Here is a 15,320-nt window from a genome sequence, read left to right as displayed (position 1 = left end):
AGAATTCAGAAGTACTCCAGTTCAAGCATAAGCATGTCTTGCTCTCGCTTGTTTGCTTTGTGTGTTTTGCAGTGTGTGACGATGGCCAAAAAAGCAAACAGAATGATAGGAATGATTAGGAAAGGGATGGTTTATAAGACCGAGAATACTATAATGCCTCTGTATCACTTCATGGTGCGACCTCACCTTGAGTATTGCGTTCAGTTCTGGTCCCTGTATCTCAAAAAAGATATAGCAGAATTAGAAAAGGTTCAAAGAAGAGCGACCAAAATGATAAAGGAGATGGAACTCCTCCCATATCAGGAAGCGCTAAAGAGGTTAGGGCTCTTCAGCTTGGAAAAGAGAAGCCTGAGTGAGGATATGATTGAGGTCTATAAAATCCTGAGTGGTGTAGAATGGGTAGAAGTGAATCAATTTGTCACTCTTTTAAAAGGTACAAAGACCAGGGGACACTCAATGAAATTACATGGAATTACTTTTAAAAGAATAGGAGGAAATATTTTTTCACTCAAAGTATAGTTAAGCTCTGGAACTCACTGCTGGAGGATGTGGTAACAGTGGTTAGGATATTTGGGTTTTAAAAGGTTTGGATAAGTTCCTAGATGAAAAGTCCATAGTCTGTTATTGAGATAGACATGGGGGAAGCCTCTGCTTGCCCCAGGATTGGTAGCATGGAATGTTATTATGAATTGGGTTTCTGCCAGGTACTTGTGACATGGATTGGCCACTGTTGGAAGCAGGATACTGGGCTAGATGGACCATTGGTCTGACCCAGTGTGAGTATTCTTATATTCTTATGTTCTTATGTGCTAGTGATGAGACTAATGCTTTGAGAACTAGTTTGGAGTGTTTACAGGTGTTTTGCCATTTTTTTGAAGGCAGGTACACTCTGTGTTGCGTGATTTGTTTCTTCCACTAACATTTGCTCGTGTTTTCACCTGCACTCACCTTTAAAAGTAGCCTTTCATACAGACTGTTATGTCAGCTACCAGTGAGAGAAGTCACTCCTCCTACCTGGCTGATTTGGGTCTATAATTTGGTTTTCTACAGTATACCTTGGGTTTGATTCTTCAGTTGGATGGCCCTTTTTTCATATCATTAGTGATTATGGCCTCTGTGCTTATTCTGTATTGGTAGCAAATTCTCTTTCTTTGCTTTATGCTTAGGTTCAGACATTGAACTTCATTTATACAATCTCTCTCCGTATAGTACCATATTTGTTCCTGTATCATCTATCTCCATGTTTTCAAGTGTCACTTTTTCCCCTTTATGGTGTCCCCTCCTCTACCCATCTCACCTCTTTTACCCTTCTTAGTTGCTTCCTAGGGGTTCTGTCCTCATCCTACCCCCAGTGTTTTAACATCTTCTTATCATGTACACATTTGCCTCACCCCATGCTTGGAATGAACTCCCTGAGCCCATACGCCAGGCCCCCCTCCCTGCCCATCTTCAAATCCTTGCTCAAAGCCCACCTCTTCAATGTCGCCTTCGGCACCTAACCACTATACCTCTATTCAAGAAATCTAGACTGCCCCAACTTGACATTTCGTCCTTTAGATTGTAAGCTCCTTTGAGCAGGGGCTGTCCTTTTTGTTAAACTGTACAGCGCTGCGTAACCCTAGTAGCGCTCTAGAAATGTTAAGTAGTAGTAGCATGTACACATACAAGTCAAGGCCATTGTTGAGTGTTTTTAACAAAGGTGTTGTGTAAGCAAAATAACAGTCCAAAACACTGAAGGAATTTCTACAAGCTCAAAATAGAACTCTTGCCTTGTTCACGTTATGGTTGAAGAGACAAGCCAGTCTATACTTCAGTGGCTGAGAAACAGGATGGTTTCCGCCTGCCACCCACTGTGCTATTTTAAACAGTTCTGTAATTTACAAAATGAGATCATAGCAAGGCCACTCTGCTTCCTTATTTTGCTCCGTGAATACCATGCACTATGTCAGAAACCTAATGACGTGTAGCTGCACATAAATGTAAAAATAATCTCTTTAATAAGCAATTGTTTTCATTTTCCCCACCCTATGTTTCACTTGTCAGCTTCCAGCTCTCCTAGTGGCCAGTCACCCTTTCTTCCCTCAGCCCTGGTATTTAGCAATCAGAACTCATGTTAACCGAAACAAGTCCTCACCCAGGTGACTAAGAAGCACTGTGTATTTAAGATGTTGCAAAAGGAACTGAGCTTTTGGAGTCATTGTTACCAGGACCTTTTTACTGACAGGACAAGCTCAGACGTGGGCACACCTGAAGAGACATCTCTATACCTGCAAAGATGTGTTATGAAAAATGTGCCAAGGGCATCGGGTACAATCTTCTAGTGCTTGCTGTGTTCTGTATCGTGGCAAATATTTTACTCTATTTTCCCAATGGAGAGACTAAATACGCAACAGAAGATAACCTTACGGATTATGTGTGGTACTTCCATGGAATCGCTGGGGCAGGGTTGTTGGTGAGTATTGGAGACTGAATTTTGGTAGCATTTTTCAATGCTACTTTCGTAAACCATACAGTTGATGTAATCAAAATAATTACTTTGTCGAAAACTCAACATTCTGTACTAGAAGGAGAACATTTCTTAAGCATACAACTGAATTGTTAACATAAGATATTGCAAGATTTTATTTTTAAGTTGTATTAGAATACCAATAATAGTATATTGAAAGGCTATATAACAGAATGTTCTTAGAGGGAATCATTTGAGGATTTCATATTTTTTCAGCTGGAAAATATTGTTACATGAACAAGAAATATAATAAAATGAAAGCATTTAAAAGCCTCTTCAAGAGTTCAAATGCTTCTGGTATTTTTCTTTGAGAGAGATAAAAGTAAAAGTCTTGTTTTACTAGAACTGAACAGAAGTGAGTATAGTTGAAAGATTTACCCATGATTTTATGTTTTGTATGCAGAGAAGAAGCATGGTTGAATAGGAAGGTATATTTATAGGTATATGTTCCATGTTTTTGATTATGCTATGAGTATTCTTCCTGTCTGCCCATCGGTAAGATGCTCAGAAGGTGTGGGATCCTAGACAAGTACAGGGAATACTTTGGGGCTGATGAGATGAAGTTATCTTGTGTTAGAGCCGTGTTCTAATGCTCAGTGTATCGCAAAAGTTGTGCTCCCCAGTGCTGTAAGCAAATAGCATGCAAATTACCACTGTGCTAAAAATGTTCACTGTCAGAAAAAGCAGCGCACAGCTCTGTGAGAGCATGAGCTCACCTACTGACAGAAAGGGAAATATTACAAAAAAAAAAGGACAGAAACCTTGAGCATCTGCCCCTCCCAACCCACCCTGTAGCCCAGTGGACTCTGGACCTCTATCCCTGACCCCACAAAAAAATCCATGATGGCCCAAAATTCCTGGTCCCTGACCCACCACCCCAAAGATCTCCTTGAAGGCCTGTGGGCCCCCAATTCCCTCCTGACCTCACCAAAATTACCCTGGAGGATCAAGTGGACCATACAAACCCCCTGATAACCCAGAATCCCCAAATCCCACTTTAAAGTTGGGAAGTAGAAGTGATGTCCATTCATTTCTACCTCTATGCCACTGTCTTGAAAAATGATGATCCCTGATCCCGTGTGGTGCAAGTCAGGTGCCACCATTTTGAAAGATGATGTCATAGAGGCAGGAGTGAGTGTGTTTTGCTCTTACAGATGTGTGTAGGGGGGGGAATGAGCTGCAGGTCATGAGTGGAGTAAAGGACATGGGAGGGGGGTCCAGCAACATTTTTGGGGTCAGGGTGCTGCTACCCTTTGTGGAGTTGGGGAGGAGGGTCTAACTTGGGCCACTTCAGTGATCTGAGATGAAATGCTGCACTTCACCTCAGATCACCTACTGCTCTAATACTGCATCTATATGCCAACCTTCAGCTGGTATAAAGATAAAATGTAAAAAGCTGCCATAGATTTTAACACAGTTTTTTACATTACTACTACTACTTACTGCTACTTATCATTTCTAAAGCGCTACTAGACGTACGCAGCGCTGTACACTTGAGCATGAAGAGACAGTCCCTGCTCGACAGAGCTTACAATCTAATTAGGACACACAAACAGGACAAACAAGAGATAAGGGAATATTAAAGTGAGGGTGATAAAATAAGGGTTCTGAACAAGTGAATAAGGGTTAGGAGTTAAAAGCAGCATCAATTGGGGAGCAATTTTTAATACAGCAGGCTGTTTGTGTTTTGCATGCCCAGTTGCTACCCTTTAGTGCGGTGATTTTATACCTATTTTCCCACACTGGTCTTTATTCCTGCATTGGAGAGTGGGATTAATGTGAGAAAAATCAAGTGTAGGCTACTCTGCTAATGAGTAATGCAGTTTACTGTACTAGATCCTTTGAAGGGAACATTCTGCCCTAAAAAGACAAAACACAGTAACTGTTGAGAATGTAAATATGAGAAGTAAAAAAAAAACTGATTTCTTTCAATAAATCCCTGTGATATAATTCTTGACCAGAACTACGGCACTGTGCTCTGGCTGAACATATCTCTCAGTTATCAAGAGCTACTGTGTTTTGGACTTTTGCATCCAAATACAGTAACTACAGGACATCTGGCAAGTTGGCTTAGTTTTGACAAAAATTTGAGTTACTATGCTCCGGCAGGTTGAAACGCTACCTTAGTGGTTTCATTTGTTGTCTAAAAATAAGTCTAAAGCATACATTTTAGTTTAATGATATAAATATTAAAATTAAAGGTTTTATAGAATAAAGCAAAAATTTCCACCCAGAATTAGTCATCTTTGTTCCAAGATACATACTCCTGTGTCTCTTGCACAGGTATAGCTCCCAAACCTCCCCCCCTCCCCCCCCCACTCCTGTCAGGGTCCTCATGCCCCTCAGTCCTGAAAAGTTTTAAAAATTGGCGTGGACAGGACAACAGGAATAAAATATTGGGGAGATTTGCCCCTCCCCCTTCACTCACAGAGCTATCTCATAAGCCTTTTCTTCAGTAAGAAAATAGGCTAAAAATGGAAACAGATAAGCAAATCCATTCTGATAATAATTTGTAAAGAGCTGTTTGCAGGAGACACGTATCTTGAGTCTGCAAGCCAAGTTTTAAAAGAAAGTCTCCATGCAGTTACCCCTTGAAATTTCAATGTGCCACTGTTTTTTTTTTGCATACTTTTTAAAGCAAGCAGAACAAAATCCTTATACTTGCTTTCAGTGCCGTAGCGAGGGTGCCTGACACCCGGGACGGGTCGCCGCTGCGCACCCCACCCCGGGTGCAGGGCACAGCGCCTCCCCTCCGGAGCGCCCCCCCCCGAAACACACCCTACCTTTCAGCGGGGGGCAGGCGGGAGGGCCGATCCGCCCCCAGTGCACGTCACTGGGAGGTGCATCGGCTCTGCTGTTTCCCTGCTTTCTCTGCCCTGGAACAGGAAGTAACCTGTTCCGGGGCCGAAAGAGCAGGGAACCAGTGAGCTGACACCCCACCAGCGCGTGCACCGGGGCGGACCGCCCCACCACCCCCCCCCCCTTCCTTCCTACGCCACTGCTTGCTTTTCAGTTTTGCTCTGGTCCCACCTCCCAGTCCTGCATCTTTTCCCTAGGGCATTTTGAAACCGTTTTTTTCCTTTTTTTTTTTTTGTTACATTTGTACCCTGCGCTTTCCCACTCATGGCAGGTTCAATGCGGCTTACATGGGGCAATGGAGGGTTAAGTGACTTGCCCACAAGGAGCTTCCTGTGCCTGAAGTGGGAATCGAACTCAGTTCCTCAGGACCAAAGTCCACCACCCTAACCACTAGGCCACTCCTCCACATTGGTAAATCCCTTTGAAAATTGTTCCATTTTTCCCTATTTCGGTACAAATGAGATTTTTTTAAAACTTCCTCATTTACTAAGGAACAATAACTTGCTCTGAAGAATCTCAGAGCAGGGAAGTGAGAACTTTCCATTCTGTAACTCTCAGTCTCAGGTTAGGGAAGGGCAGCTAATTAGGATTATCCCACGCTCAAGATCCTAAGGAACCAATGAGTCTGGTCTGGTTTTTCCATTCTTGAGAAGCTTCTAGAACACTGTGATGTATATAGTGTGCACATGGGTCCTCATTTTCATTTACAGAAAACAACGGATTAAAATCAGATCCATCATGTTGCTGTTTCTGTCTCATTCTGTTTGGTGTAGCTTACAAATATCATTATTTTGTCCCAAAAGAAGAAAGGTGGAATCTGCAAAGGACTCTTATGTTAAAATGCTACATTGTATTGACTTTTGGCCAAAATAAATATTAAAATACTGTGAGCTATTGGGTGTGACATAGACTTGCTGCTCTGCCTTGCCCAAACCTGCCTAATAAACATTTTGTATAACCTTGACGTGGGTTGTTATAAAAATGATCTGAGATGGGCAGTTAACCACAGAAATAGATCTCTACTAGATAGAGTCAAATTTCTCTTGATCTGGTCTGAATATCTCTTTGTGAGCGTGAATAGCAAATGCTGCCAGATAATTTTATATTTAGATATTTGACATTTATGCAACTCAGGAATTTTTGTAGAATTGAGATTCAGTTGGACATCCATTAGACAAGGAAGGAAATCTAATTTTAAAAGGCTTCAGTAGAATAGAGATTCTCAACACATGGTATGCGTATCCCAAGGAGTATGCAAAACCTCAGCAGGGGGTACACAATGCTCAATAAAAGACCTTCCTCACCTCTCTCCCACTGCCCCCCCTCCCCACCTACTGCTGCTGCATCTTCTCCAGCAGTGGCAAAACAACCTGACGTAGTCTTCATGCACATGATGTTGGCTCTGCTGGTCCCTCGCCCCCTCTGATGCCAACTTCTGTTCAGGGGTAGGGGACTGAGAGAGCCAACAGTGCACACATAGAGAGACTGCAGCCCAGGACTTCTTGAGGTTGTATTGCTGCTGGTCTGATTTGGGGGAACAAATATGTAAGGGTAGACATGGGAGGCGAGAGATGGAGAGAAAGAGGGAAGACTATGGATGGAAGGGGGGGGGGAGAAAAAGGGGAGATGAAAGGGGATAAGAGAATAAAGTTAGTGAAAGTCTGGGGAATAAGAGGAATGGGAATAGCAGAGCCAGGGTGAGGGAATGAGATGGAAAGCTGTAGGTAAGTGCAGTGAAAATAGGAAAATTGAAGACTGGATAATAAGAATGAATGAAATCTGGACAGCGAGGCAGACGAATCAATTGAAGAAAGCTGAAAGGAAAAGGAGAGAGAAAAAGGACAATAATTAAGAGAAGACAGAGGAAAGCAGAAACCAGAGCTTGGACTAACACAATAGAAAAAAAAATGACCAGACAACAAAAGTAGAAAAAGTAAGTTTATTTTCTATGTAATTAGAACACTGTATATCAGTTTTGGGAATGTTCATTTCAAAATCTCTGCTGATCAAAGCACAGGGGTACTCAGATAAAATGTGTTTAAATTAGGGGGTATTTGACTTGAAGAAACTGAGAAACAGTGCTCTAGAAAGGCATAAAGGTAAAGGGGCATGTCTGTTGTACAGATACATCTGAGTGGAAGTGAACACTCAGCGCAAAATGACTCTACTAATGCGATGAGATTCAATGTGGACTGACCTACGATGATGCTCTCAATAGCCAGATAAGAATCCAGAGACCATTATTGCTGTTTTTTTTATTCTAGATGCTCTTGCCAGCTAGTGTGTTTATTGGACTGGAGCATGAAGATTGTTGTGGATGCTGTGGGCATGCCAACTGTGGGAAACGCTGTGCGGTGAGTTACCTTCCTCCAGCACTTTTCATTTCATCAGATACTAGTTTTTTTAATTTAAAGCTGAGGATAGAGTTGATAATGTTTCACTTTACTGTTACAGATGCTGTCGTCAATTCTAGCAGCTCTGATTGGACTAGCTGGTTCTGGGTATTGCGTGATCATTTCTGCATTGGCTTTAGTTAAAGGACCATATTGCTACTCTACTAACAACTATTGGACTTATCAATTCAATAGTACAAATGGCGGGTAAGAAATGTGATATTATAGCTGTACATTATTACAGTAATACATACAGCTTGGAATCGTTGATTCAGGGGTGGATTGACCAGAATGTCAACAGGGCAATACCTGCTCTCCCCTAACCAGTAATAGCCAGTAATATATGTCAAATGGGTGGTTAGTGGATCATAATCCTTATTGCCCAGGAGCCCAGATCACTGTCACTCTGCCTCTGCTTTGAGTTCTGGCCACCTTGAGACCCTATGGTTGGTGTAGATTATTGGGAGGTAGATGTACACATGGATGTTCTCTGTTCCTCTTCAGACACCTCTATCTCTAGGGTAATAAATAGAAAAAAACAAAACAAAAGAAAGGAAAATAAGGTGATTCCTTTTCTGTTGAACTAATAATATATTTTTAACAAGCCTTCAAATGCACCTCTCTAATTCATACACACACTCGTTCTCCTTTCCCCTTCCCTCCCTAGGCTGGACCCCAGCACATGCCCCTCTTCCTGTTCTCAGTTCCAGTTCAACCAGCCCCTTACTTACCCTCCTCTGAAGCTGCAACTGCTGTGGCTTCTGTGAACTGATTTGTCTACAATCACCTCCTCTTTCTTAGGCTCCATGTGAGTTAAGCATCCACTATTTCCACCCTTCCCTTCCTCTAATGCGTGTTGCCTCCCTCCCTCCAGAGTGACAAGGGCAACACACAGCACAAGATATTTCCAGCATGCTTCTAGAGGCCTGACAATTTCAGTAAAATCCAAGTTTCTGGGTACAGCCTGGAGAATTCCCAGGTGTGCAAATGCACATTGGTTATAGTCTGAGAGGGAGGGTTGATGTTTCTACAGATAGATAACTGTCAGATCTTTGGAATGCTTCTGACCCAGTTCCTTATTTTAGAGACAACAGTGTAATACATAATATTTCATGCTGTAATTATCAAGTATAGAGCTATTTACACAGATACACTGTACAAATAATGAATATTACCTACTGTCCAGGCAGATAATTGCTATTTACACATATTATTTTGCAATAATTAAAGAAGTAGGCGGGGCAGGATGTTGTCTATCAACAAACTAAAATGGGTTGCTGGAGAGGGAAGTTGCTTAGCTGGTTTATGGATCTTTTCCTCATTCATGCAATGAAAAAACAAAGACACATACCGAAAACATCAGTCACTGTATGTTGTATACACACACCAGAGGCCTATTTATTTACTACATTTCCCAGAGATACTAAGTTACCCAGTTCCAGTCTTGAGATTTTGGGACAGTCCTGGATTTCTGATCATCCCATAAATGGTGCATTATGGGATTTGCAGAACTGATTTCAATGGGCAAGATCAGGCACTACAAATCCCACACTGCTTTGGGATATAAGTTCAATAGCAGGACTAGCCAAAATGTCCATCCAGGAACCAGGTAACTTGGCATCTCTGATTTCCCATTATTTGTAAAGGGGATTATTCACTGGTAGTACCTGGTAATGCACATTAATGCATGTGAGTCCAGCTATACAGACAGGACAGTGGCGTAGCCACAGGTGGGCCTGGGTGGGCCAGGGCCCACCTACTTAGGGCTTAGGCCCACCCAACCGTAGCACAAGTTTAGCGGTAGCTGGTGGGGATCCCAAGCTCCGCCAGCTGAAGACTTCTGCCTAATGGTAACAAAAACGCTACTCTCAACGATACTGGAACCTGCGCATGCTCAGTTCTCAGCGCATGCCTTTGCAGACTGCCAAGGTGGAAAGAAGCGTTTTCCTGCCAGCTTAGATATTTTTTTGGTGGTGGTGATGGTAGTGGGGGGGGGGGGGGGGGGGTGAGAACACTTGGTGCCCACCCACTTCTTGCCTAGGCCCACCCACAATCTGTTGTGTGGCTACGCCCCTGAGACAGGATACTTGGTGATCTGGCAGATTAAGGTGATTTACATCTGCTTCAAAGCAGTGTGCCCACTATCTAACCTCCCCCCCCCCCCCCCCCCACTCCTCTGCTGAATATTCAAAGGAAATCTCTTAGGCACTGTGGGCTGTATAAAAGTTATCCTAAATTTGATCAGAGCAAGCAGCACGTCCCTCACAACAGCACTGTTTATGCATTCCACCAGATGGATAAAACAGACTTCAGTACATAAGAATAAAGCCCCAGAACAGTATTCATTCACATCACACTACTGTAAATGTACTTCGTTGTTATAAAAATGTTATCAAGACCAGAAGCCTCAGAACTACTTGCTATGAAAACACTGACCAAGACTTATATCCTAAATATCCATCGCTCATTCTGATTTGTGCTTCTGTAGCTGAGGTGTTTCAGTAAGACTTGGATACAGTAAATATTTATTTCAGAATTACTGAAAGCACTTAGACTTACAAAGTTCCTTAGGTTACCACGTAACTTTGTAAATCTAAGTGCTTTGAAAATAAGTTACCATATGGATCCACATTTGATCCAGTCCGGGTTTTGCTTCCATTGAAAGCAATGGAAGTAAAACCCAGACTGTCTCAATCTGTCCTCCTTTTTCTGGAGCCATATGGTAACCCTATTTGAAAACACACCTCCAGCACCAGTTGCTGGAAATGTCATCTATCTGTGTTGGTAGTGTAGCCAGAACATTTTTGAGGAGGCCTATGATGACCTGGCTGGGCAGTTGGCATCCCACTCTCCTGCCTTCCCTTTCTTCTTTTGTTCTGCCCTTCCCTCCCCCCCCCCCCCCCCCCCTTTTAGCTAGCAGGGATCTTCTGTAGATATCCAGAGCCTTTCCTAATCAGCTAAAGTGCAGGTGTCAGCAGCTCAAAATGATGCCTGCACTGCACGTGTGCTTAGTTCTCTGCCATGAATTTAGCATGCATAAATACTGAGCATGCTCGTGATGCCGACATCAGGGGCCGAACTTTGAGCAGCTGATAGCAGCTCTTTAGGTGATTGGGGTGGGCTCCAGGATTCTACAGCTGGTGGGGCTTCAGGATCCCTACTAGCTACAGAAAGATGCATCTGGTGCGGGTGGGCCTAAGATAAAAGTGGAAGGGCCAGGCCCACCTGTGGCTATGCCCCTGCTCTGTGTAATTTTGCGCATTCCATCGTGTTCACTGAATTAAATAAAATATGCAGATCTGAATAAGTAAGATAGAAATGGGGGAAGCCACTGCTGTCCCTGGGATTGGTAGCATGGAATCTTGCTACTCTTTGGGGTTCTACATGGAATGTTGCTACTAATTGGATGTCTGCCAGGTATTTGTGACCTGGATTGGCCACTGCTAGAAGCAGGATAGTGGGCTAAATAGACCATTGGTCTGCCCCGTTACGGCTATTCTTAACTTCTAAGTTTAGGTTTCTCATCCCATTCTTTTCTTTGTTAACAGATACCTGACAGACTATAACTCCTGGTCTCAGTGCACAGAACCAAAGCACATTGTGGAATGGAATGTCATCTTGTTTTCCATCCTTTTGGGTCTGGCTGGAATCCAGTTCATTTTGTGTTTCATCCAAATACTAAATGGCTTAATTGGAGGAATATGTGGCTACTGCTGTTCCTCTTCACAACAGGTAAGAATGTCCATAAAAGGCAAAACACCAGTAAAGCATCAGTTTGTAAACCATAACCCCAGGATATTTCCTAGTGAGGAGTTAAGAGCTGTCACAGAATGATAAAGATGTGTTAGGGTCCTATGTGGTTTGTCCATGTAGGATGTTCTGGTTTATGTTTATATTTATTTAAATTTAATATACTACCTTTCTTTTTATCAAAACATGGCAGTTTACAAATTATATATATGGAACTCCATTTCTTATAGGATAGAAAGAAAGTAAGGAAAGTATATGGGTCAAGGAAAGAGAAGACTAATACTCTTTTTGCTAATAGTGCAATCCTTGACCACATCTTCTTGCAATAGATTCCACAACTTAATAATGTACAGCATGAAAAAATACTTTCTACAATGTGCTTTCAGTTTATCTATTTGTTACATTTGTATCCCATAACAACCAAAACGCAGCGGGTATTAAACATCAATTGTGAAACTGTGTTAATTGATAACGGAGGGGGAGAGGACCTCAGACCAGTGACACCTTTTTAATCAATAAGATTATCTCAGTGTGGTCAGAAACATATAATCACTGGTCTTTTACCAACCTCCTCCCTCAGTACTCGTTTGTGTGCTTCTAATATTTATCAGTGCTAAATATCACAACCATAATCAATAAATATCAATGACCACAGCTACTTAGCTTATTGCTGCTCAAACCAGGGGCTCCCCAACGGTCCCGTTTTGCCAACTGATGCTTCGTCAGGGGAAGAGCACCCTGCAACGCCAAACTGTGGTGAGCACCCGGCAAGCCAGTAAAGCTGCCGAAAAAATGGGCGCACACTTTTTCGGCGGCTTTACAGGCTCCCTATTTCCACCCCCTTTCTACAGTAAGTCTTCTCTTTTCCAAACTGAATGGCCCTAACCCGTTTAGCATTTCTTCATGAGGGAAAGTGTTCCATTCTCAACGTGGAACTCAAAGATAGCAAAGAATTGGAACTTTATTCTTCCTTCTTTTATTGTTTGTAGCAGTGTCATGGAAAAGTCACCACTGCAAGCTAGTTTGGTCCAGATACAAGTAATGGCTCTAAAGCATGCAGGAGCTCCTTTCTGAGAACATGTGTAATCAAACATGCCGTTTCCTTCTAGCTACACTATAGCATGAGCCTTGAAGTGTGAGAATTAATGGACATCTTGCAAAGCATGGATGGTTGGACCCAGCTTTGTTTAGTACACAAATTGCACACTGCACCTCCTGCTCTTCCCACTTGGAGTCCTTCCAGTCTGTGTAATTTTCAGACTGAGCACTAGATCTGAATCCCACTCAGGGTGTTTGGAGTGGCAGCAGTGGAGGTGCTCCGCAGCCACAGTGGCAGTTAAGATAGCTAAGCTGCCCACACTGTACCGACTTCTTTCTCTTGCAGTTGTGAGAGCCTCACCTTGTGCATCTCCACCATCTCTCTCCATTTCTTTTAAAATTTGGAAGGGAGCCTGGTGGGGCTCTCGCTGCTTCCCTAGGTTTTCTTTTGACCATGAATTTTCTTCATGTCCATACTACTTGCTCCACAGAGGTTGGTGACTGTACAACATTTCAAATAACATAGGTGTGCCTTGGGTTTGAAGAACTTGAGCAATATTAGTTTACACAATGACAGTGAAACCTGAATAGTATATAGAAGAGTTTTAATTAGCTGGCAAACAGACACTTCCTTCTCCTCCTGGGAACTCATTGTGGTCCATTGTTGGCATAGAGTTAGCCCATAGAATTTACTGGTTTCGGTCAGTGTTCTTGGGCATGCCTGGTCTTATCAAGTTGGCAGGCAGGTAGCATTTCGGTGTCTTCCTCAGTCAGTCTAATGAAATTCTGAATGTTCAGTCCTCTCTGTTATACCTCGTTTCAGCTCTTTTTTTTTTTTTCTAAACTTGCACAGTAGGGGTGGAGAGAAGAGGGGGAGAATTAGCTCACTGTTAAATATATACAGTTCCCCAAATTCTATAAATGGCACCTCAAGTTGCACGCACAACTTGATTAACAAACCTATCAGCACTGATAATTGGTTCTTAACAACCAATTAGCAGCACTAATTGTCTTTAATTAGAATTTACATTTTCTAGGTACATGCTACAACTCGGTGAGGGTAAATTCTAATGTCCTCAGCCGAAAAGGGGCATGGTCATGGACGTGGAATGGGCATGTTGTGGGCATTTCATAAAACTATGCACACTATTATAGAATACAGCCAATCTATGCCTAACTTAGGCGCAGGTATTTAGGCCTGCTTTTAGGTGGCCTAAATGGGTGAGCCTACAGTTTAGGTGCAAGATCGGCATGTGAGCATATTCTATAAATGACACCTAACTTTAGGCTTTGTTTATAGAATCACTCTAAACGCGTAGTTTTTCAGTGTCAATTTTAATTTACCCCAGTATGTCTGCATTTTCCCCCCAGTTCTATAAATGACCCTCAATATTAGGTGCGCAATTGGTTGCTCTGTTATAGAATAGGTCCAATTATATGCGTAACATAATTAACTAATTGGCACTAATAATTGACATTAACCAGCAGTGGTTGGTACTAATTTGAGGTGCAGGTAACAGACTTATTGCCCTGTTCTGTAAACAGCGTGCCTAACTTCTCTCATGTGCAAATGCAAAGGGGGGCATTAACGTGGGAGGGGCATGGGCGTGTCAGGGTGTTCTGACTATTCTTGCATGTACTTTATAGAAAAGTTGCAGTTTCGTACCCAATTGCTGCATTTAGATGCCATCATTTACGTCATTGGCACCTAAAGATCGCTGTGTAACTATGGACACACTAGTATTCAATAACAGATTTGGTGCACAACTCTGCCGTTATAGAATACTAGCTCAACACCCAGTTTTTTGGTGTCTAACTTTTAGTGACCTACATTGAATCGACCGTCTTTGTGTTCTGGAGACATCTGCTTGAACATAAGTGAGGAGAGAAAAAGGAGTCATTGCAAAACAGGAGGGATTACAGGAATGATTTCTCTAAGGACACTCAACTGTATCTTCCCTTGAACTTAATGAGCTATCCCAGAGTTCTATATATGGAAATTGAATTAGTGTTAATGGAAATGATCTAAAAAGAGAAAGGTGTCTCTTTAAATAACCACCAACACATTCTTTTTCTTTTCTCACAGAGCTATGTTTGCTGATCAATCCACAGTGGTGAAGTCATCTCAAGCTCCCTTTCCTCCATTGTATTTATAATATTTGTGTTTTGCTGAGTTGTCCTACCTCTATACACATGCATTGTAAATTGAAATGTACAGAATTAGTATGGTTTTTAAATGTGCATGGATCAGGTGGTGGTGGTAGTGGGAGAAACATCAGTCAAGAAGCCTAGGTAATAGGAGGGAGTGGAACTGCTTCAGGGACTATAGCAGGTTCTGCTGCTGTTAAGGCCTGAAAATCATCAGGTTTTTCTGAGTGCACTGAAGCTCCACAGTGTATCTATTGATTTGTTGTTTAATAAAAAAAAAAAAAAGAATTAAAAAAAATCTCCACCAATTCTGGGACCAGTGCTAATGAAATGAAATGAGAGGGTGCTGGAGTTAGGGGGAAAGAGGACCCCAAAAAAAGATCCATAGGGGTATAGGGTAGGAGAAAAGAAGATGGAGAATCCATATCTTTGGAAGTCACTCCTCCCAAAATCTTCAGAGAGGGACCATACCCACCACCACTACCACCACCACCATCACCACAATGGTTCCACTGTGCCTAGAGCCGGTCCTGTTCCTGCCAGTTCTTCTGCCCAGAGATACAGAAGAGGAAATCAAGCAGAAGGCTGAAGGTCAAGAAGAGCCTAGGCCCCAAAATGTTCTAAAA

General features: G+C 42.4%; 1 protein-coding gene across 1 annotated transcript; it reads left to right on the top strand.

Moving 5' to 3' along the window:
* The first annotated feature begins 2,081 nt into the window (after positions 1 to 2,081).
* TM4SF1 (transmembrane 4 L six family member 1) lies at positions 2,082 to 15,066 on the top strand. The gene is made up of 5 exons (XM_030216581.1): positions 2,082 to 2,452; positions 7,630 to 7,719; positions 7,820 to 7,965; positions 11,307 to 11,490; positions 14,633 to 15,066. Exons 1-5 carry the CDS (start codon positions 2,276 to 2,278, stop codon positions 14,645 to 14,647), a joined length of 612 nt encoding a protein of 203 aa, XP_030072441.1. The 5' UTR covers positions 2,082 to 2,275; the 3' UTR covers positions 14,648 to 15,066.
* The last annotated feature ends 254 nt before the right edge of the window (positions 15,067 to 15,320 follow it).

This window comes from Microcaecilia unicolor, chromosome 10, assembly GCF_901765095.1.
Source record: "Microcaecilia unicolor chromosome 10, aMicUni1.1, whole genome shotgun sequence".
In the NCBI taxonomy this organism is placed as follows: domain Eukaryota; kingdom Metazoa; phylum Chordata; class Amphibia; order Gymnophiona; family Siphonopidae; genus Microcaecilia; species Microcaecilia unicolor.
This window is presented reverse-complemented; position numbering and strand designations above follow the sequence as displayed.

Excerpts from the sequence above, each read along its gene's own strand:
- TM4SF1 (XM_030216581.1), top strand. The coding sequence starts at position 2,276 with ATGTGTTATGAAAAATGTGCCAAGGGCATCGGGTACAATCTTCTAGTG. Across the intron at positions 7,720-7,819 it reads ACTGTGGGAAACGCTGTGCG|ATGCTGTCGTCAATTCTAGC; the intron begins GTGAGTTACCTT and ends TTACTGTTACAG. Across the intron at positions 7,966-11,306 it reads TTCAATAGTACAAATGGCGG|ATACCTGACAGACTATAACT; the intron begins GTAAGAAATGTG and ends CTTTGTTAACAG.